At 41.4% G+C, this 24,423-nt stretch overlaps 1 protein-coding gene across 9 annotated transcripts in view; it reads right to left on the minus strand.

The window, feature by feature from the left end:
• Positions 1-991: 991 nt before the first annotated feature.
• Positions 992-24,423, minus strand: part of kif21b (kinesin family member 21B) — a 65,118-nt gene continuing 41,686 nt past the window's right edge. For 4 of the 9 annotated variants that reach the window (XM_084347745.1, XM_084347743.1, XM_084347744.1 and 1 more), the window contains exons 27-35: positions 21,514-21,552; positions 18,084-18,220; positions 17,123-17,303; positions 16,653-16,817; positions 15,895-16,012; positions 15,636-15,806; positions 10,028-10,227; positions 8,587-8,723; positions 992-7,212 (exon numbers count right to left, since the gene is read on the minus strand). In XM_084347745.1, coding sequence (XP_084203871.1) covers positions 8,624-8,723; positions 10,028-10,227; positions 15,636-15,806; positions 15,895-16,012; positions 16,653-16,817; positions 17,123-17,303; positions 18,084-18,220; positions 21,514-21,552 — 1,111 coding nt within the window. In that variant the 3' untranslated portion in view covers positions 992-7,212; positions 8,587-8,623. The remainder of the gene's footprint in view (positions 7,213-8,586; positions 8,724-10,027; positions 10,228-15,635; positions 15,807-15,894; positions 16,013-16,652; positions 16,818-17,122; positions 17,304-18,083; positions 18,221-21,513; positions 21,553-24,423) is intronic. The other 5 variants (XM_084347747.1, XM_084347750.1, XM_084347746.1 and 2 more) reach the window with 3 other exon arrangements.

Below are 24,423 nucleotides of genomic sequence, written 5' to 3' on the forward strand. Positions count from 1 at the left end.
TGGACAAACTGAATTTCTGGACCACCAAAGTTATAACAATCCAGCCTCTGGGGAGCACGAATGTCTGTGTGAAATCTCGTGACAATCCATCAGATATTTCTGCCTGTGCATTATGTGGTGGAGCGAACAACTGACCCACTGACATCGCCATCGCTTGTAATTTGCAGCATTCTTTACTTGTGACACTGGAGTTAACATCATTTTAGTTTGCTCACATGTGAGCATGAATATGGTGCATTCACTATTCTCCTTGGGTATCTGGCATGAATATCAAATTGATTTTTATACTTACAGGCTGATTGATAGTCGGACAAGGACTGATGGATCAGCAAGTAAGAACAGACTCACTGGAGCGACGTAGCGTAATGAAACAGGCGAAGGCATTCAGATGAAATTTCAGGAGTTTATTACATGGAGGGAGCAGATGGAGCACATGCAGCTGCGACGTGACAGGGTTTGTGTATGGATGTTTATTTGTTTGTGACTGGCATCTTCAAATGGTTTCTGCCTCCTCGGAGGCGTTAATGGGCGTCGTACATCACAGTGCTTGTGTCTCCCGTCGCTGCTGGGACAAGCGCAGCCCGACACAAGTTAATGATCAGAGTTTGCGAAGGAAATGAAGATGTATGTGTTTAGAGTCTGTATCTCTGGCCCTGAAGTAGAGAGAAATGCATCTGGATGAAAAACATTTCCCCATGTCTGCATCTAATGCCTTACAACCTGTTTGCCTTTTTTGTTCTGAGTGATCAGTTAACTCTCCCTCCATCTGCAAAAATAAAGGAGAATTTTATTTCTCAGCTGCTTTGGTCTTAATATCCAATAGGGGAGATCAAGAATTAAGTGTTGTAATCTGCAGGCAGCTGGGTAAATGTTATCAAAATACCAATCAATCTGGTTAAGGAACAAATGTGTTGACAATCACTGGACTGTGATCTTGTACCAAAAAAAGGATCTGATTTGATCCCATCACACCACAGGACACAAAAGACGGTTGATTTTAACTTGTTTATTTCCTTGATGGAACATTGAATCCTTCATTAAATATTTACTTACATTATTTACAGTAAGATATTTTACAAGGCTTGGTCACATGCACATTGTCATATTAAAAAAAAAACTGTACACACATTTACACTCGTTTAAGAGAGGGAGTAGTCTGTGCAATAAAAGGCACAAATGACCTTTGACCCTGCATTTATGTCCCGTGAGTACATATTTCACAGACACTGCCACATGTCGTGTTAGCGTACGTGAGCTCTCTTGTGAAAACACACACACACAACTGGAGATGTTACTTGCGCAGCTGCAGAGGAGAAGACGTGTGTCGGCGTGCGATAGTGATTCAGTAAAGTGCCCTCTTGATTGTGTCTAAATGGGATCCCATCCCCTCAGCAGCCTGAGGCAAAGTCTTTTCAGCCGTATGTTGATAAAGCGAGCGGAGACGTCGTCTGACTTAGAACAGAACTCCACAATCTGCAGGACAGCCTACAATCCTCAGAGTAATAATGATGGTTCACATTCTGTTTCTTTAAGGCAGTAAGGCCTGTTGGCTGAGGCACAAGGCTGAAGCTGAGACACTGACTACTTAGGTTTCATTTCCTTGTAGTCAGAAGATGGTTGGGCTGGGCTGGAGGTGCTAAAGGTGGTAATCACACAATCACTGACTGACGGCTTGACTCCAATCTGTTCTGTGGTCTTATATTCAATACAGACTGGGTACAGACACTATATAAATACACATATGTTGATTTTTTTTTAAAATTTGCTTGGGAAAGCTGCTGCAGTCCATGTTTTACTTTAAGACAACTGACCATTTGCCAAACCCCGCAGCCAAACAGCGACTGTCTGTCTGTCTGATAGGTCTGTTGAGCGTTGGATTTCTCCACACGCCAAAACAGTGTTTGGAGTTTCTTTAAGCTTTTCCAAAAAAGATTGGATAAAACTGTGTGTTTATCTGCTTTAACATAAGATGTAACCGTTAACATGTCTGGCTAACTAGCTTACTATGTGCAGAGGTAAACAAGGGCTATTTCCATAAGCGAGGGGCATATTATTAGGAAACAACATTATTGTTTACGTGAGGTTACCAGTAACATTATTAAAATATCTGTTCAATATCAGAGTTTAGCAGACCGATAGCGGCTCTTTAGTTGGTTTCAGGAAGTCAGTATTATGTTTTCCAAACTCAGTGATTATTCCTCATCGTCAAATCATTTTTCTTTGGTTAAAATGAAGCAGCTCTGTTAAGTGTAAGTGTTAATCTAACTCTTTATACTCCCTATAGGGCACTTTATCATGTTTTAGCTACATTAGGGGCATCCAAGAGGGCACATTCGCAGCATTTTTTCACATGGGGGACCAGATCGTCCTGTTCTTTTGAGTCATAACTGTAAACTGTGTAAGTTCTGTGTGAGAAGCTTGACACGCAGAGCAACTTTAACTACGGGGGCGGGGTTTTGCAAATGGTCAGTGTTGTTTTTTGTTTTTTTTACTACCACTCGGGGGGACACATACTGTAGAGTAAGCAAGGTATCAACTGTTCAGGTGATTTTAAGCTTTGGGCAGACAGCCCTCCAATTTAAACCAGATGCTAATCGGTGATTTTTTTTTCTCCAAGTTCGGATACAACATTGCCACCAACTGGTGGATCAACCCAGGATCAGAGGAGAATTTATCAGATACATACTACATGTTCAATGGTACATTTAGTGTGATACTACCCCTTTCTGAAAGAACATTCCCTCGTTGACTGATGCTTGAGGAACAGATTAAGGTTGGATCGTATCATCCTGTGTCTCTGATTATATCTTTTGTGGAGTAATATGACCTGTTTGTGGTCAGTAATATTAAGAAAAATGCCTGAATGCCAGCAGACAGCCAGGGAAATAAGGATGGAGCCGGACTCTCCTGAGTGTCCACCATGCTGCGTGCGCTGCTCTGCCAAAAAGTGAAAATCTGCATTCTCAGGTAACGTTTGCTTCAAAAGAAGAAGGGCTTTAAAGGCAGGGACATACTAGAGATGGTCTTTTTAAGTCTTGACTGTTATCTTACATACTGTATCAGCACAAACATGAATATAACTGGTTTCTAACCCTACTGTAGAGCTAAACAGATGTGTTCTTTTCAGTACATTTCCCCATTTGGGACTCCTAAACTCTGCTTTTGTAAACTAAGTCTAAAACTAGGCTTAATACATGTCTGTTCACAGAGTATTCACAGCAGTGTTCATTATCCAAAGTGCATGTAAATCCTAACTTGAAGACATTGCTCTAAGGCCAGCTGATGAGAAAGAAGTCAGTTGACCTCGACTAAATCACGTCTGGAATATTAAAAGAGGTATGACACACCTATTTACACATCATCAAGTGGTGCTGACATCGGCTGAAAAAAACGAGCCTCAGAACATACGGGGCAACTTTGGGTGGGGCAGATCCAAGGCCAGATAATAATTTAGGGCTTCTGCTCGGCTTTCAGAAATCTTCCAAGCTAGCGTCTTTTGTGAAGCCACATTTTAACACATATTTTATTGACTGTCAGTGCTTCAGAATGCAAACAAATGGCCAAATCCTACTGAGATTTTGCAAACAAACGCTCAGGTGTTCAACATTAAACACAAGGAGGAATGAACTGCATTCTGAATTGCTATGTTTTGAGATGTCCAAGCAACCGATGAGGCACAACATCATGCAACCTTCAGCATATGTACACGCACGGGAAGAGAGTGCCTAAAGCTTCAGTACTACAACATCTTCTCCAGCAATAAGTCAGAGGCTGGAGAAGTAAAAGAAAAACAGAGATAAAGGTTGTCTTAGCATTGTTATCACATAAACACACCTTACGGTGGTGAGCAGGGTCAGTTTGGCTAATTAGCACAGAAAAATACATAGTGTACAGTGTAGGGCCCAGTGGGGTCTGACTCGAGGTCGAAGTGTATAACCCACATTATTATGGAGGTTAATTTCCCTACTGACCACATTTTGTACCGCTCACGCCAGTTTTATAGTCAAACTGCTATACAATTACCATACTTTATACATATTTTAAAACAATTATGGTCAAAACTCAGTGCATATCTTCTCAGAGTTGCGAGACTTTCAGCTTTGGCCAGATTGGGAAGATGTCATTTAAGATGTGTACGTTTCGTACAGAAAAGCACAGTACATAGATAATAAGTAAAGGGAATCTAATGCAAAAGCAAAACATGGAAATGGCTCTTTTACAAAAAAAGGGATGGCACACTGATAGTACCTTTTTTTAAGTAAAATAAAAATCTCTCAAACAAGGCATTTGGTCGATTCAAAGAGCTACCTAAACTCACAGGGTCAAGTAATCACTAAAGTATGACTAACATTATCCTTCACTCTTTACCTGAGTTTCTAAGCATTACAAATATCAAAAACCAAGAACGCTTCAACAAATCAACCCCATCCACACATTTGCATTCACTACACCTCCCCAACATAAAACCACAACCCATATCATTGCTTTTGGAGAAGTGTAAGCAGCTTCAAACTTGTGTTGGTGGCACATACTTACAGGAGAAACTGCAGAGAGTATGTTGAAAATATTTACTAACTTCAACACCACTGACTGCCGTTTCATGATCTAAGCTTTTTTTGATTTAACTACATGTTTCTGGGTCTTTCATAAGGAAAAGTGCACAGAAGAAACAAAGTATTCTTTTATCAACAGAAGCAATGACATTTCAGAACTTAAAGGGTAACTCCACCAATCTGACACGTTAAAGTGCGTTGACAGATCTTGAGGGGTACTACTAGATATGTGAAAGAAGTAGTATAAAGCCTTTTGTGGCTCCAGAGGAAACTGCATGTGATCTGATAAATCGCCTCCAGTGATGTCACTCACAATGCTGAGTTGCACTGTGGGTAACGTAGGTGCCAGGTTTTGAAAACTAAGAAGAATGCGTGGAATAAAAAGGCGATAACTCTGGTTCTGCATCTCTGATCTGTTGAGTCCAGTGATGTCACGTAGTGGCTCAGTTGCACTGTGGGTAATGTAGGCATTAAGTTTTAAAAAGCAGTTCACTTGTCTAACATTTCACACATTCTTCTCAGTTTGGTGTCTACATTACCCACAATGCAACTCAGCCACTGATCACTGGAGGAAATTCATCAGATTACATGCAGCTTCCTCTGGAGCCACCAAATGTTTTATACTACTTTTTTCACATATGCACAAATACTCAAGACACAGGCTCCTCCTTTTACACTTTAATGTGTAAAATTGGTGGAGTTACCCTTTAAGACCAAAAGTCAACTGTGATATTGTGATACAAACAGACATGAATTGGGTTTTTATCAAGCGGTAAGACTTTTACACGAAAAAGGAAATGTTCATAAATGAAAGGTGATTAAAAAATCATCCATATTCAGGAGAAAAAGAAAACTGAACTGACTTTTAAGACTTGTGTTATTACTGTTTGCCTATAGGTGTGTGTATGTATGTGCATATATGTGTGTGTCAGTGGAGTGCTGCAGTGCTGAATTTGTTTCATTAAAGAGACACTAAATCAACACAGTGAGGGATGCCAGGACCTATCAGGCAAGATGGATAACCGCAACATCCGCTGAAATCGTGTGTTTGTGTGAGTCCACAGTTTGTGCATATGTGTGTGTGTTGCCCACACGCATAATCTGCCACATAAACAGATTTGTACATCAGTGCACTGGTACAGGAAGTTTCTTCCTGCCTTTAAATGTAGCAGCAAATAGTGGGTGGAAGAAAATTGGGATTTTTAATAAGAAATCCCTCTCAGTTATGACCTACTTTCATCCAAGTAATCTCGCCTGAAAGCAGCCGGTCAAGCTGCGAGACCTCTAATTAAAAAGGCTTCCCAGAGAAGTTCAGTAGCGGGGAAGGAGGTGGACTCTTCGGTGGGTAAGGCTGGTCAGTCTGACACAGTTGCTAACCTTAAAGATCAGAATGAAGCTGAAAGCAGGCGGGGGTACACTGGCAGGGCTCTTATTACCGTTCATGTGGGGAACATACTGTATGGCAGGTATGGGCCACATACTGGAGGATGGTCGAGATAATGATCTGGCACTTGGCCTCAATGGAATACCCGACTCACAAACGTCTGAGTAGTGTGTTGTGTTTTCATCGTGATGCAGGGGTGTTTCTTATTTTCAACCCTGTTAGCACTTTACAGAGCAGATAATACAATCCAGGCAGAATCCTCTGGGGGCCAGTGCTACCTTTGTTGTGCTACTGGACGTGTGCTCTCCTGTTTGCAAGGTCAGCAGCGAGACAGTCTGATAGCCGGAGGGCCACAGAGGAGACATCCACACAGATATGAAGAGCCAGCATCAAATAAAAGACTTGAAAAATGTCGAGCACCAGGTGTTTTGTACGCAGAGACCCGTAAAATGTTCCCTCCCACCTCACGCCGAAGTCCAAAACAACTGAGGTAGGAAAAATAATAAATTAGTAAAAGTCATAAAAAAAAAATGAACACGACTTGTGGAACGCAATTAAGTTTCAGTGATAAACTGAGAGAGAGTTGAACTTAAAGTGTTGGAGGGCGTTTCCGGAGTTAGAAGTGATGATGTTTTGTGTAATTTTCCATTGATGTCAAACATCAATTATCTGTTGATCGTCCACCATTATTAACACAAACAATGACCCTCCGTTGTGTTCAGCATCTTGAATGGAGAAACAGAGGTCCCAGACTTTGGATAAGATCCCTCTGGGACTCAAAATTCAGCCCACGTCTTGACCTTCTGACATGAATACACACGTCTTTGAGCAAATTCATCTCTTGCTGTTCAACAAGGATTCTCAAACCTCGGTGATCGAACAGAAGGACACTTTTTCTTTTGTGGTCATTTTCTTGTCAGGAGAAAAATCCTTCCGCCTGGTGTATCCACGGCCGGAAAGAAATCTTGTAGCATCACACCTGAATGGCACTTTCAAATAGGCAGTAAAAAAAAAAAAATACATCTGAAAGGCAAATAGTTTGTTGCCTTTGAATACATGACGCCTCAGCTTTGTCAATTTGCACCTTGACAAAAAGTTAAAAAAAACACATTGATTGCCTTGGAAACTGTGTTTTCAGCGTCACATCTCATTACTAGAAGAGAGCGGGTCACAGATCAGCGGCTGAAGTAGCCAGAAGATGGTCGACAAAGGATCCAATTCGGTTGTCACCTCTTCCTCCACACCTTTGACGTCCAGATCTTAACCGTCTTGTCGCTGGAGAGACAGAGAGAGAGAGAGACGATGAGCAAAGGAAAACAAGGAGAACGCAACAAAGGGAGAAAATAACAGAACATCAATCACGCGCAGTCTTCCCTTTCAAAACAAGCCATTGTACATCAGACACAACACAAAGAGATTGACTTCAAAGTGCGCTTCACACACACTTGCCCACACACACTTCATTAGAGATCCTTCTCCACGGTGCCAGTAGGAATAAAACACCTAATGCACCCTTTCAGAGAAGTGAAGAAATAAGTACATGTATGATTCATAACAACAAGTAAATATCTTCAACTTCCCCGCAATTCTTTTCCCAACAGACCAGACAATTTAATTTGAATTTTCTTGCACATTTTCACAGTGACAGTCGTAACAGCTTGTCAATAGTCGGTCAATTAGGCAATCCCCAGGAGAGCATCGCATGTCGTCAGTAACACTGGCTGAAGTAGTTAGCTGTGCACTTGTTGTTAGGAGATACTAACTGTCAACAGATGAGATGCTGAACGGGTTTGATAAATAGTTTGAATTTTTGAGATATTTGCTTCCGTGGCTTAGATGAGAAGATTGATACCATTCTGTCTGTAAGATAATTACGACGCTATAGACAACTAGCAGCTAGCTTAGCTTAGCATAAAGATTGGAATAAACAAGCTAGCCTGGCTCTGACCAAAGCTAACAAAATCAACCTGCCAGCACCTCTAAACCTCACAAACCTCAAAAGTGCTACGCTAAGCTAGTGCTTCTAGCTTAGCAGCTACAGTGAAGATTTATGCTTAAAAAAGATGTAAACAAAGTTGTTTCAATTCAATTTGGGATCTCTGGGCTTCTGGAGACTTGGGTTATGCCAGACGAACTTTAAGGAGCTATCTTATTATTTATTTATTTTTCCTGTTGTTTAAAACAAGTCCCCATCTACTTCAGTTGTTCAGTTGCTGTGAAGCTCCAGAAATGTTTTGTGAACTTTGTTAAGCTAACCATTTACTGGCTGTAGCCTTATATTGACAGACAGATATGGGAGTGTAATCGATCATTTCATCTTACTCTCATTTTATCTGCACAAAAGTTTTTCTAAGCAAAACTATGAGTCACTTGTTCAGCCAGTGAGAAGCTGTTTGTCTCAGTGCAGGCAGTGATCTGCTAACGAACCAGCAAGCATTATAAAAGTTTACAAAATAGAAGTTAAACTGAGCCAAACTGAGCAGAATGTGTAAAAACAAAACAACAAAATCCAAATTAAAAAATAATCTGAGAAAAAAATGATGGAGGATGGAAACGGGAGCAAACAGAACCACCAAAGTGAAGAAATACAAAAGAAGGGGAAAAGAAACTCAGCTGGGAAAAGAAGGTGGAGATTAGTTAAAAGAGTACCAGAGGAAGGGAGGGTTGGTGAGCGGAGAGGAGGCAATCATGGGAGGCTGGTGGCTCGGCCCTTGATGGCCAGGACCCGCCGGGGAAGACACGGGGTCAGGCCTGGCACATAGCTCCACAACTTCACCCTGCAGTCACTGGGGTCAACACGGGGGAGGGAGGAGCAGAGGAGGAGGAGGAGGAAGGTGACGGTGAAGAACAAGAGGAGAGGAGGAGTGGGTCGGCAGAGTTTGAGAGACCAAAGATTCGTCCACGGAGAAGACAGCAAGAGATGATGAAGATTAAAGAAGTGATGGAACGAGAGAGTAAGAAGAGGAAGAAGAAAGTTAGTCGACTTAACTTGAAAGCCCACCAGTTCAAGAGAAGTACACACATACCCACTCAGACACACACACAGTAAATACGCATAATCCCCGTCTGATGCAGCTATGAGCTCAGAAAAACAGGATGTAGTTTGACCCTGTCTGAGCAGCACACACCTGGAGATGAATGCTTGAGATGAAGCCAGCATGAGTCATGATCCAGTGTTTCACTCAGAAAAAGCTAAGATATTTGTTAAAGGGCAAACAGTTTTTCTCCGTCTGTACCAGTTAAAAAAACCTCAAATATAAACATTATATTATAAACCCGTCCAACTGCCTTCGTGGTAACGCTTTTCTTATTGTTCCACGAAAAGAACAAAGCAATAATAAGTGACTTCAGCTCCCAATACTTTATATCACACTTAGCTTAAGCCAGGAGCAAACAGTGTGTTTGTATTTTCAGCAGCGGATAAACACATTTGGGGCCCTAGTGAGTTTTTTACAGCAGTTTATGAGATAAATAAACAAACAATAATGGAAATGATGTGGTGGGAAAGTGTAATATGATCATCACTGCTGTGTTTGTAATATTTTAATGTAATAGTTTGGACAATAATTGAGCTGTGAGGACTACGATGTGTGAGGCAATCCTTAAAAGCTTGTGTATAATTCAGTTCAGAGGTGATGGCTTTATTCTATAAACTCTTTCATAACTGTAATTTATTGTGAATAAATAATAAATGAAGAAACCCTCAAAGTAAACGGCATAAAAATATGTTTTTGCTCCTATTTTTCATGATTTGCACATCTTCTTTTATGGTGACGAGCCCAAAAGACACCTGTAAAACAATTATGCTGTTTAATTAGCGGCTTGATGAGGCACACCTGTCAGGTGGTTTGATTATCTTGGCAAAGTGCTCACTAACACAGATTTAAACAAGTCTGTGAGCAAAATCTGAGAAAAATCATCACGTGCACAGTCTTTGATCTTTTACTTGAACTCGATGAAAACAAAAGCGTTGCGTTCATGTTTTTGCTCAGTTTATGTCGTTATATCCTAAAGAAATTAGCTTATAAATGAACAGCATTTTATGGAGACTTCTATCTACACAGAGAGAAAAAAGGATGTATTTTTTTACCTGGACGCAGTGAAGATCTGTCTCGAGTTGGTACATATGGCGTTAATAGGGCTGTCGTGACCTCTGACCTCTCCTATTGGGGTGAAGTTGTCTACGTTCCACACCTTGAGCATGCCGCCCCGACAGGCGCTCAGCAGCATGGGTCGACCTGGGACGTACGCCAGAGCACACACCCAGTCCTTGTGGGCGTTGGGGATTTGCTGCAGAGTGAAGGCAGAGAGAGAATCTTACAGATATTATACCTCATGAGCGAACGTGAGTCATCTCGTTATTGCCTTCTAAAAACAGCAGCAGAAAAATATAAATGTGGGATTCATTTTCAATGGATATAAATCATCTTCAGTATATATTTCTTGAATGGAAAATGCACAATGTTGCTAGGCAACACGCAAGTGCAATTGAGGCTTGAGGTTCACTAACGCTGTATTTCCACTGAATACTGTAGTTATTCTAAGCTCGTGTGTCTGTGTGCTGGGCACTTTACAACAGCTTCAAACATGATTCATGAACTAAGAACGGATTCATCGGTCTTATGATCATTAAGATGATCACACTGACATGAGACTTTATCATAGAACAGCAGAGAAAAAGCCAACAAAAGCTAAAAGAAAAAATGTAGCTTGTCATAAAAGTTTGTAGGTAGTCTTCATTTCAAATAACAGAGCGCTGATAAAAACATCTGACCAACGGATTCTGAACTGACATCAGACTTAATGAGAAAGTGGAGAACAGGGTGAACCGTGTCTATGATGGTGCAGCCCCGCAGAGGTGAGATGTCAAACACAATCCATTCAAATATTTTCAGTGACTTAAATTACAGAACAAATGTATGAAAAGCCATTTACAGGCGGCTACCAAACATTTCTTTTTTAATACTCTGTTTATCTCAACCAGCCGGGCTGCAGATTAATTCAGCTCCACACAGAAGAACACATGCAGATGGAGATAACTTTTATTACTTTATCTATTTTTTTCTGTTGCGTTTTATTTGCTTCTGTCAGTAATTGATATTTTCACGTTGCATTTTGAGATTAGCTCTCAATCAAAATAACACGGCTAATTAAGCTCCTCTCCATTATTGTTTCCACCACGTATCTCACATTATTTGTCTGCAGATATCTTTCTGTGAGTTTTCTCTGCAGTGCACTTTGCAGTTACTTGGCTGTTTTCTTCTAGTTTTTATAGTCAGCAAGCTAAAAAAAATAAAATAAATAAAAATAAAACCGATGTTGTTCTCTTCAGCTTCTGAAGGAAAAACATAAATCTGTTTTATTTTACTGAGGACGATTTCATCTTGACACCACGCGCCGAGTAAGTGCTTCCTGCTGAACAACAGTCCTATCCAAGAGTGATTTCAATACTGTGACATTATCCAAATGGCTATAATTTACTACGTACCACTTAATCTGGTGCTGATATCACATTGTGTTGTATAAGCAAAGGTGTGTATTTTAAAAATGGTAAGACTCAGAAGCTCCCAAGAACATTGAGAGTATAATTTAAGACCACACATTCTCCTGCTGGCTCTCAGAAACAAACAGTGAAATGTTTGGTTGCAACATACAGTCAACACTATACAGCAGGTGGATTCATACTGCTCACACATAAGTCTGATCTACTGCATCAGCATCATACGTAGGATCTGATGGGCCAGGAGGACATTTTCCATCATTTTCCATTATTTAATTAACCATTTGGTGGTAAATGTAAATGTGTGCCACAGCAGTCTTAAATGTCATCTTGTTGGCAGGAGTGACAGCCGGTAAAGTCCTCAGCTGCTGCTACATCTCGATGGTCTGAAGGTTCATGTTTATAGACTCGATCTTTGGCAGAAAACTGATGCTTTTAGCTGTTATGTGTGTTTGTGTGTCCTTCCTGTTTGCCTAGAAGTCTTTCATTTCACATCATGGATAATGTCTGTTTTGTCCATTCTGTGTTTGAACTTAACAAGTAAGTTGGCACAAAAGACAAAAACATACTTGAGGTAATGCAGAAGCAGTGACTCTATTGCACACCAGAGAGCTGACAAGTTTATTGTTCTGTTGTAATTAAGTATTTTATGTAAAACAATTTGTTTACGTAGAAAAATAACAACTGTCAATATACTTTTATTTAAACTCTCTGATACAGATATTGCTGTAAGAAGTGGGTGATTTGTTCATCTTTAACACTATCTCCCTTAAGACAAATTGAAAATATTTTGTTTCAGAGGCGACTTGGCCTGTTGGTATTTTCAGCATTATAAGAATATTATAGGAAAACTACAGGCAGCAGTGTGCCTCTATGATCCGCTCAGTCTCCTGCGACTACACGTTGCTACTTGATCTTGATCGTGAAGGTGACACTAGAATATAAAGGCTACAATACAGTGTGTTACTGAATATTTAAAGAATATAGTTTAGAGAATATTATAGATCCAAGATGACAGTGACAAAGGACAGGACTGAGAGGAAAAAGACGCGATTACACAGCCGCCTGCTGCTTCAGCACCACGGACAGCGTCATTGATTTATCAATACACAGCACGTATGACTGATATTTCAGAGCCAGGATCGGAGCCATAGACTTGAACTTAAAACTTAAATCTCGGCCAGATAAAGGATCAATAAGTCAGGCAGGCCTGCTTCTATCAGTTTTTATTATCATTATTACAACTTATGTGTTGGGCTCATGCCTGTAATATGTACTGTGGGTTGTCTTTGGGTATAAAACATGCTAGATAAATAAACATGCCTCGCTCTGCCTCGCCTAGACTAACATATTTTACTATATAACCCCTCTGCCCCTGCACTCTCTCTGCTACTAGTGCTTACAGAAGGGGGATGGCTGATTACAATTTGTTCAACCAAAACTACATAGTGCACCTTTAAATAGGTTTGAAATATAGTGTCATTTCTGTATAAGCTATTTGGAGCTCCCCCCATTTGACAACTCCGTAATTCCTGGGGTCAGCAGAGGTTTGTCATTTTTAGTTGGGAACTGTGGGCCAGAAAAGGTTGAGAAATCCTTCCTCAACACAAAAGCAAAATGGAGGAAATCTTGGGAGAAAGACAGAGAGAGACCCCCCTCCCATCCACGGATAGTTGGAAGCGCAATTAGAGGTGTAGATGTGAAAGAGCTATTACAAAAAAAACAAAGAGAACATTGTCACATACATGTCATCTACAGCACTATCTGAAACAACTTTACACCCATGGGTAAAAACGTGTTAATGCTTTCCAACACCTCGGAGCAACACCACACTGCAGCAACAGTTGCATAAGCACGTAGTCATGCAAGTAAAACGCACAAACTGTTTTTGGAAGGTACATTAAAATGTTTATCAAGCAACTGGGATCGCTAAACTACAGTGTTGAGAAAACAAACTGCCTCACATAATCTCCCAAGAAACACACCATGGCGTTTGCATTTTAACAACGGAGGGGTCATAGCAGAACAGCTCGCAGCAGCAATCCTGGAGGAGTTTCAGAGTCTCCTATAATATATTCTATTATACCCCGAGCCACAATTTGATCCTATTACATAATTAGACAGAGACTACTGAGTTAGAGAGGCTGTAAAACGGATTGTGTTGGCTGCTTCACAAATGAGGTTAAGGTCAGATGCCGCAGACCACAGCACTGAGTTGATCTAACTCAGCCTTTGAAGGGAAATAATAATGTCTAATGTTCCTGTTTTCTCTGTCTGGATAAACAAAGGCTGAACAGAACTTACGCAAACAAGTTGAGGAAGTGCTGCTTTATATGCATATTACAGTGTGTGCAAATGAGTAAGCCGCATCCACCCACGAAGTGCATTATTATGCATTATTAACATATGCAGGCAGCAGAGGATGCACCAGAGACACCGCAGGAGGCAGCACACACACACACACACACACACACACACACACACACACACACACACACACACACACACACACACACTCTGATTTTCCTCTGTGGTACCTGTGGCTGAGATGCGTGTTGGCACCCTGATGTTGACACAGTGCTTTCCTGCTACATTACACCTGACGACTCCGCGTTGACTTTCTCCACAGAGTGAACACTCTGGGTAAAGGAAGACATAAAGGGAGCTGTCCACCAGCTGAACGCTCAACTGGCAGCACAGCTTTTCTCTGTCACCACCAGGCCAGTGGCAGATAACAAGTAAAGTATGCTCTCTATCAGTGTTGGACGGGCGGAAAGAGTGTGACTCTACAAAGAAGACGGTGCACTGCTACACAGACTTGTTCAAGACCTCTAGTCCACATAAACCAAAGTGGGCAGACATGAAAGAAAATCTTAGTTCAGTCTTCTGGTTCAACCAGTAGTTATTTCTATTCTCAATTATTTAGGTTCTTTGATTAATCATTTAAACAGTAAGAGAGGTGCCTTTAAGGTCTAAGACCCCAATGAGACATCTTCTAATTGCTTGTTCTTTCCACCACACAATTATTGAAATAAGAGAAAAAGAAAACAGAATTAAAGCAGCACAACCTCACATGTAAAGTCAGTGTGTCAGTCCACTTTGGTCTAGACTCAAATATCTCACTAACCATCGGATGGCTTGCCAAGAAATCTAGAGACATTCATGGTTTCCAGAGGATGAAGTCTAGACCTTTGCTCTGGTGCCACCCTGAGGTTTACCTCGCAAGGCAGCAGGATTTGCAAGGTCACATGATCATGTGATTTTCGCAAAAATCCATCTTGCCAGGCTTCAAGCTGTGTGCTTGTGTCCAACCACACAGGGGTTGAACCATCAGAGTTAATTGAGAAACTAGTGGCAGCTACATGAGTGGTTTAGGTGTTACCACCAGCGAGAGAAGCGACTGTTAGTTTGAAAACAACAGACCTGGAGAGCACATTTAATTAAACGATGGGCCAAGAATGTAACTGAAGGCTCCACTCCCAACTGGCTCCTGTAGGAGTTTGACTAACCAACTGGCTCTGCTGGTGGTAGCACTCTCCTACTGTTGATCTGATCTGACGGTTCTGTCCAATCACATGTCAATTATGCAGGTGCCTGCCTTCTCCAAACAGTTTCTAGGCTGCAGATCCTAAATCTAAATCTGCTTGATAAATTCCCAAAACAATGATTGATTATCAATACTCTCCACACTAAAAACAGTGCAGCTGCTGTCCTTTACACGTGGCATCTTCACTGACGGGAATCATTTTCCAATAATAATCTCCCAGAGTCTGTTCATACTGTGTTAGCACTCCATCTGCATTGCGTACATCATGTGGAAAGAACAGCTTTGCTCACAGGATGATGAGGGTCAAGAGATCACAAATTAATAGCCTCAGAAAACGATGACATCATTTCTACCTGAGGGTTCGCAGCACTGACACATAGTCAGGGCTTTAAACTTTGATGTGCGAACTCTACATTCACATGAATATGAAATCATTCTGCTTCCTGCTTAATTCAACCCCGCTGACCTCACGTACAGTGTAGGAATATGCAACACATGCAGCCTTAATTTTGAATAAGCCTCAGGGAGTGACAGTATGTTTTCTGCATGGTAAGAGACCACAAGCTTTGAGAAATCTATAACACAAATCTCAACAAAAACACTCACTGTCTATGCACACACACACACACACACACACACACACACACCAACCTGAATGAGCTCCTGCTGCTCCAGATCCCATTTTTTGATGCCGTTGTCTCTCGACCCGCTGAACAGCACATCTCCTTGTACAGCCAAGCACTCTATGCCGTCATAATGGGGCGGCTCAAAGTTATGAGCTGGACCTACGTTACCCATGGTTCCCTCTGCCACGTCAAACACCTGAGAAGAGGACAGCGAGCATGAGACTGTTAAGCATGTGTCTGCATGTGTGACACTCAGGTATGGTTTAAATATGTGTGTGTGTTACCTTGACATAATGGTCTTTGGAGCCTGTGATTACTTGGTCTTTGCCCAGCAAAGACTGTCCCACTGTCAGACACATGACGGAGCCGATGTGGCCTGTCAGCCTCCCCATACCTTGCATCCTACACACACACACACACAGGCGGAGAAGAAAAGGAGGTAAGGCAGAGACCTGTGAAATTCATTACTTTACTTACAAGAATTTGATTTCTAAGGTGCCAGTCTCATTGAATGAAATCACTTTCCGTCTCAAGGGTGAGGTAAAACTGCGAGACACAGCGTTGCCATGGGCAGAGATGATGCTGACGAAATGTTTAATGCATTCATATTTTATTTCTGCATCATTAAGTGGGTCTGAGCCCCTCAGCGTAAACTGTCTGGTCCAATCTGTTACTCAACTCCCTCCGGAAGCAGAAAAACTGAGAAGAAGACGGCGCTACCACAAGATTTCAGAAATTGGTACCTTGTGGAAAACTCACTCACATAGAAAACTCTTATCACCAGTTCCTGAACTTTCCTTTTGACAGTCCTTTTAATCTCTTCAGTCAGATGTTAATCATCTCTTTGGTTGATAAACACCTGAGAAGTGAATATATACATCCACATCCATTTGTAGAAGAATTTAAAGTAAAGAAACTATCTGCATGAATGAATCAATGGATGTGGGGAAGACTGGGCATATAAATCAGTGATGGAAGTGATGAATGCATAGACATATGAATGACTGAAAACATAAATGGATGAGCAGTTCAATGAATGTACCTGTTGAGGTCCCACATGCGAACGGTGTTTCCAGCAGCAGCGTACAGCACAGATCCTGACGGGTTGATGGCTATCTGGTTGATCTGACACTCGCCCTGCGCAAAGGTTATTGTGCGGGTGGTGGTTCCAGCGCACACATCACCCGAAAGCACCTGCCCTGATGAACTGTGGGAGAAATAGAAGCCAAACAGTGTAAGAGAAATAGAAAGAAAGTAAAAGGGGGGCTTAAGAAGAAGAAGCAAATAGGAGCAGTAGAGACTGAGACGGTGTGAATTTAACATTCCCTCTAGATGGATTTCAAATCGGATTTTCCCTCATATCATTTGTCACTTTTTGCAACATGAAACACATCGCTGAACAGAAAAATCACACCCTTAATCACTTCTATCAAATAACTCCCCAGCTACATTTTTTTTTAGTTTAACAGCTGCAAACTGCCTCAAGTGGCTTGTTGCAGGAGGGAAACTTACGTAAGGGTGCGGATACACTTGGCGGAGTCGCGGATGTCCCACACCTTGATGTAGGAGGTGGAGACGGAAAAGACCAGACAGGAGGAAGGACAATATTTAACCGACACCACGTTGTTGGGGTGGCCTTTGAGGGTGACGATCTCCTGACCTGTTACCAGGTTCCACATCTTACAGGTGCGATCTGGAGGAGGGAAGAAGAGCAGCTCACATGTGTGCAAATTGTATTGCATTGAATGAAATATATTATTCTTTTCTTGATTTTATTTTTCATTTAGAACTAGCTTAGTTTAATTTTTTGTTGCCAGGACTAGGTCAACATGAAGTCTTTATGTTGGGTTAAAAAAAAAGCCAATAAGCAGATGGAAAAAAGTTCTCCTGGCTCTCTCCAAAGATTAAAACATTTGTTCAACTACATCTCTGTAGCCATAGCCAGCAGTCAGATAGCTTAGCTTAGCATAAAAACTATAAATTGTTCAACATTTTTGGAGAATACATGTATTCACTTTCTTGCAGATAGACACAAAGATGGATACTACTCTCACACCTGGGTGGTAAATTATTAAGCTACAGTTAGCAGCCAGTTAGTTTAGCTTAGCATTAAGAGAGAAAACAGGAGGGAGCAGTGAACAAAATCTGTCTGGCATACCCTCTTATTAACACACTTTATCTTGTTTATTTAGTCAGCACAAAAACCCACAGTTACCCCTGCTTACAGTCTTTATGCTAAGCTTGGCTAATCACCTCCCGCTACTAGCTTCATACATAACCCACAGACATGATAGTGGTATCAATCTTCTCATCTCTATCTTGAAAAAAGAAAAAATGTGTTTATATGCCACAGCGTTGAACTAATCTTTAAGTAGTGTAATTGTTATTTAATGCTACATATACATCGAGTTAAGGGTTATGTGAAATACCCTGTTTAAGAAGAAACCTACAGTATAGTCACTGGTATGTGTACCTTTAGATCCAGTGAAAAGCAGCTCATCTGTAGCATCCACACACAGGACTGGCTTCGAATGGCCCTCAGCTACCGAAACACACTGCAAGGGCGCCGTCCGACCCCCTTTCACACCCCCGATGGGATTGATCACACCCCTAAGGATACGGTAACACACGCATACAGTGTCAACTGGACATGCACACATAAAATCCTTGAGGCTGATTTCTTTCCCGGTAACTACAGATGTATGCACTGTACGCACAGATTGATCACAAACATGCACACAAACACAAATGTCTTTTCCATTACAGAGACAATACAAATCCATACAAACCTCCCTGGATACATACAGATGATGTACTCCCCTTAAAAAAGATCTGGACACACACATAACTTCCTGTTGGTTTTCTGAGCCCACCTGCTCCATCTCTCTGGCCTGCCTCCACACCCCGTAATGCTTTTCTTTTGTTGTAGAACAGCCCAATTAAGGCACTACAACAGTGAGAGCTGCTTTCCTTTTCAACTTGTCTTTCTTCTTTCTGTCCCCCCCACCCCCATCTCTCTCACACACACACATACCCACATATGCACAAACACACAGCCTCTTATATTATGTGCACTCAATGTCTCTCGCTGAACCTCTGCCCCCCTCACCCTCCCAATCTATGTCCCACTGACAGGCCAGAGTCCCACAGTGCCTGGAGAGCAGTCAGCAGAGTGAGACAGAGCAGGCAGAGGGTGAGAAGAAGAGGGAAGGACTGTGGGAAAATTGGCCCCTGGTGGGCTTCCTAATAGCACCAGTGGTGGTTAGTGTGTATGTGTGTGAGAAAAAGTGAGGTAGAGAGCAAAACAGTGAGAGGGAGAGCCGGAGGAGGGAAAAGAGAATCCGTGATTACACACGAAACTCAGGACTCTGCACAGAGTGAACAGAGCAAAAGAAGGGTGTGTGCTTGAAACATGTCAAAGATGGCAACATGCCTCTCTTCTGTCCAAGCGTGAAAACATACACAAATACACACGTCAAATCAAAAATATAAACACCAAACCATACTTTCTGTGTATCTTTTTCTTGCAGCGCATAAAAATGCCAACAAAAATCGAAAACTGTCAATCATCAGCCAGTGAAAAAAGATTGCATGCACGTCTTGCCAAATCTCATGGAAACACAAAAAGAGAACCGACTTGCACAGAATAAGCTCAAAACAATTGGTAACATCAGCCACAGCCTGCAACACCGACTACACAGCAGCCTGCAACTCAAAAATAAACCACAGCACAACGTCCTGAGGCGTCGTCATCACCACATGCAGCATCCATTCTCAGCCAGTCAGGTGGGAGCTGACTCGCGGTTCAGCAGCTCCATGGCCAATCGCCTTTTTCGGGGCCCGGGGGGAAAGGGTATGTGGTACATATGTATGCGGGGATAGGTGTAACAAGTCAATAATGTAGTCGGATTATCAGCTTGTGCTCCTCTGCAGAGGTGCAACACCTGACCGTGATGGTGAGTGAACAGAATGAATACAGACGATCTGTCCCTCCCTCTTTTTAGTCAATCCCATTTTGAATATAAAAAACAGATTATTTGATAAAAAGAGGAGAAACCTTACATGTGACCGTTCTCTGAATATCATTTTTTCAACTATTGCAGAAGGGAGGGGAAGGAGGGAGCGTTTTCATGTGAACGAACCTTATCACTCTGAAGGCTATCATGTTGCATGAGGAGGATCTTTGGTCAGTTAATCATGATGTTGTTCTGGTGTTAATGCCATGACATATATTAAGTAGATTGTTTTTCCCCTTATCATATTACATGAACCTCTAAACTTACAGTCATGAGCTGTTTTGTTTACCTGCTTGAAAACCATTATGTTGCATTATTCTGAGTACCTTCTGTACCATGTCTCTGCTGTTTTTCTCTATAAAGGACAGGCCGCACATAGCACAATCCTGCTTAATGCAGCACTCCATTTCTTACAGCGCAGCGCCGGTCCAAATGGCAGAAAGTGTTCCCATTCTATCAGCGCCTGTGGAAGATATCATAGTGTGCTGTGTTATTCGCTATGTAAGGGCTGCTAATGGATGTTGCAGGGCCAAGGACCATGAGACCAGCAGACTAATGAAAATATGGAGGGAGAGCAGTGTGTGCTCTCTGCAGTACAGAAAAACAGACACAAGAGCCGTGGTGAGAGATGCATCCATCTGTATATGTCTGTGGGTGATAAAGACGCAGGAACAGAAAGTATTGATCGGAAAGAATTCTATGATAAAGTTTGAAGTTTTGGGAAATATGCTTATTCACGTTCTCTGCCGAAAGGTCGATGAAAGATGAATACCTCTTTCATATCTGTCCCCAAGGAGCCACTGCGGAACGAGCCACATAACCCTCCATAAAAAACACTATTTGTTTTCTTTGGAAAGAGCATGCTAGCTGTGTCTGTGTTTCCACTCTGTGCTAAGCTAAGCTACGCTGCCGCATATCTTAAAGACAGATTTGCGAGTGACAGCCAATTTTCTTTTCAATCATATGAATCTCTAACCCTCGAATGACGCTGCAGCCTTTACTGGAAATTAATGTATTAATATATATATTAAAGGAGACACATTATACTCATTTTCTGGTTCATAATTGTATTTTGGGTTACTACTATAATAGCGCATCTATTTCTCATACTGTCCATTGCTGCAGCTGTCTGAGATGCTGACGTTGGCAGGCTGTTGGGCTTTTTAACTTTCAACACATTTTACATGCACAGGAACCTACATAACTTACTGAAGGATAGGTAAAAATTATAAAACAAAATAGGTCTTTAATATTTATAGCACATGGCTACGTGTTTTTACATAATTTGTGAGTATTTTCATTAGGGCTCAAAGAAATGCAAGAAAAATAATATTCTGGGATATATTGTGATTGGAATGTGATTTTAGTGGGGATGGTAATTTTTTTTTCACTGAAATAAAATGACTTGATTTTTCCCGGGGTCTGTTCTCTTACATCTGAAGAATGTTAATTTTTAAGGCTCGGGCATCTCTGTAGCATCACAATACTTCATTTATAATAGTATGTGCTGACACATTTTCCTTCTTTTGTGCAGCGATTTGGATACCCCACTGGCAATGTTGTTTCTTCCATGTTATTTTTATTCATTGTTCAGCGCCAATATTCATATTTCCTTCTTTTTTAGCAGCCTGTAGAAAAGTGGTAAGGTTCATCCAGATCTTATGTGCAAGCAACACCACAAAGAAACACAACAAGGGGAAAGGCTGCCGGGTCAGGGAAGCCATGTGTGGTTATAACATGCACCACATCGACCTCGCTCACAGAGGGGGACAAAGGGGGGTGAAGGAGAGGCCAGGCGTGGCACTGACTACTGGTGGAGACAAGATGACACCAGGTGAGTTCACAGGCAAATGGGAGAACAGAGAGTGACGAACACAGTTCCTCTACCTGAGCACCTCGGAGAGCGAGGAGTCGCTGTCATCCGACCTGGAGGCAGAAGAGGAGCAGGAGAGGGGGAGGGTGGGGCAGGAAGAGGAAAGGGTTAACCACACTAAGGAAAGACAGAAGGGTTATTGGCAGAGGGTTATAGGAAGGAGTGACTGGAGGAAGGGTTTTAGATATAAAGCAGTGAGCAAACAGGCAGGAAATCTCAGCCAAACAATAAAGCTTGGTCAGTGATTATCAGGCAGTTTGCTCTGAAATATGCTTCTTCTCAAAGACAACCACTGAACAGGCTTTACTCCTTGACCACTGTCTGCGGATGTTAACTGTAGCTACACCCACAGTAAGCAATGGCTGGCTTAGTGGCTAACACTGAAGGTTAAATGTTTAAAGAAATAGTTCAACATTTTGGGAAGTACCCGTATTCTTTTTCTAGCTGGGAGTTAGATGAGAAGTACGATACCAGTCTCACGTCTGTATGTTCAATATTGGCTTAGCTTAGCATGCATACTGGAAACAGGGAAACAGCTAGCCTGGCTCTGTCTGAAGCTAACAAAAATTGCCTCCTAGGACCTCTAAAGCTCACTAATAAACATTTGTTTAACACTAGGCCTCATTTGGATAAAAAAATGATTTGTGGAGATGACAATTTGTCACATTAGCCCCTTTTTTTTTACAGATTAATAAAAGCCGATGCATGTTAATTTTTCGAGTTTTCAAGGTGTTACGAGGCAGATTTTGTTATAATCTGTGTTAGCTGTTCCCACTTGTTTTCAGTTTTTATGCTCGGCAAAGTTAGCCGACTTCTGGCTGTAGCTTCATATTTTGCATACAACCATGGGCGTAGCATCAATCTTCCCATTAAACTCTCTGCAAAATGTTGAACTAATCATTAGAACAAAGCAGAAAAAAGGTACTGAAAGAAAAGGGAAGTTCAAGGAGGGAACACTGATGCCAGGATAGTCGTACACAGAGGTCAAAGAACTGCACATTGCACAATCTCTACACTTTCATAGCGCTTATCTCTGATATATAACTCTTCTGACATCAGTGCCCACTCCCACATCTAATCTTAGTACAGAAAAGTACAGATAGAACATAAGGGACAGCGAACAGGGGAAGATCCAGGATGGAGGATAAGGCTGTCAATCAAACTCACAGGCGAGCCCGCTCACAGCTGTCGAGGGAAAGAAAATCTAGACCACACCAATACATTGCCTCCACAATAGCTCAGAGGGAAAGGCTGGCATGTGTGTAACAGTGCAATAAAAGTGTTATTATATTGTAAATATTTTATAGCCTCAGGTTGTCACCAGGAGAGCCAGTGCTTTACACTCATGAGCATGAAATAATAAAACAAAATGGTTGTGGATACGTCCTGAGGGAGCCACAGTGTTAAAAGGTGAATTAAATTCCTCCATTTCTGGGTATTTACTGCTGGCCACGGTGGCTATTAGCATAGTAATATCCGCTTTTCTCTCAAGACAAAATCCTTTTTTAAATTCATTGGTTTTGGAGGATGCAAATGTTATGTGAAGATTAAAAACAACAGATCTGGGATCCGACACCTCCTTATCCAACAGAGGACAGGAAACCTTTGTTTGAAATTAATTTTCCTCATTCTCATGCATCTTTTGAATCCGTGTCGAAATGCTTGATCCCATCATTGGCTATTCCAATATCAATCAGTCAGAGAGCAGATGCAGAATGTATCCATCCAGTCACAATCACAACAAAACCTTCTTATTGTATTTTAATAGGTTTTGTGAACTTGCAAAGATATACTTGAGAACATCGCTTTCTTCTTTCTCTGCCTAGCGGGCGGCTTCTCATTTGACATCTAATTAAACAGAATGATGCAGATGATTCATGCTGGCTTTCTAATTATTTTTTAATAAATAAGCTTAATTTAACTTTGGATTTATGCTTGTGATGATTAATTTAGTGTCATACTTGGGTCAGTGTGAGTAATGTTAGGACAAGGAAAACAAACCAAATCAAATGTATGGTTTTAAAGGTGCACTATGTAGTTTTGGTGAAGACAATGTAATCTGAAGAGAAAGATCCTCATTGACTTGATTTTTCTGCCTAAATAAACTAAATTAACAAACTCTCTGAATAAACACACTAACCTTAAAGGGCAACACTTTTCTTTTATATGTTGTTTATATTTGGTGGACCCTGCCACCTTTTTAACTTCAAACAGTGTTCTGAGGACCTTGAGTTTGTGTTTTTATCTCATTAATAGTGAGAAAATTCTGAGTTTGAATTTCTTCTCCAAAACTACAAAGAGCCTCTTTAGATGAGGAATGTTTGGTAAAAAAAACAAAAAACAAACAACAACTTTAAATTCAGTGAACAAAACATTTGAATACCACCCACTCCTCCTCGCTCAAAACAAAAGTGCAAATGACCAAATGATGTTAATACAGTTCATCAAATTGTGAGTTGTGAAAATGCAAATGCTCCCTGCAACAGAAGATAAAAGGAAAACCCTCAAAGTGTTTCACCCACCTGCATCATGCTCTGCAGCAGGGGTTCCCCAGTGGGAGCTACATGTGAGACCCTAAACATAAATATCCTCCCACACTGTCACCCTGAGTCAAATAAAAATGGCCACCGATGACAACTGCTGCATAGAAAGATGACACGAGCCAAATCATTTACCTACCCCTGCTCCAGATAATGAGGACCCACAGGCTCCCACACACACACTCAACACAAATATTCACACAGCAATGCGAACAAAAACACGACACCCTAGCTCGTCTCACACAGCGTCCTCGCTAACAATTAGGGGTCGATAAAGCTGAGAAATGTTCCAGATTAACAAAGATTACGCAACAAACAACTTTACAGCAGAGCCGAACGCTGACTGAAATTAACTGCTGACATTTGTCAGAGTGGAAGGAAGCT

This window comes from Pagrus pagrus, assembly GCF_965226575.1.
Source record: "Pagrus pagrus genome assembly, chromosome: 3".
In the NCBI taxonomy this organism is placed as follows: domain Eukaryota; kingdom Metazoa; phylum Chordata; class Actinopteri; order Spariformes; family Sparidae; genus Pagrus; species Pagrus pagrus.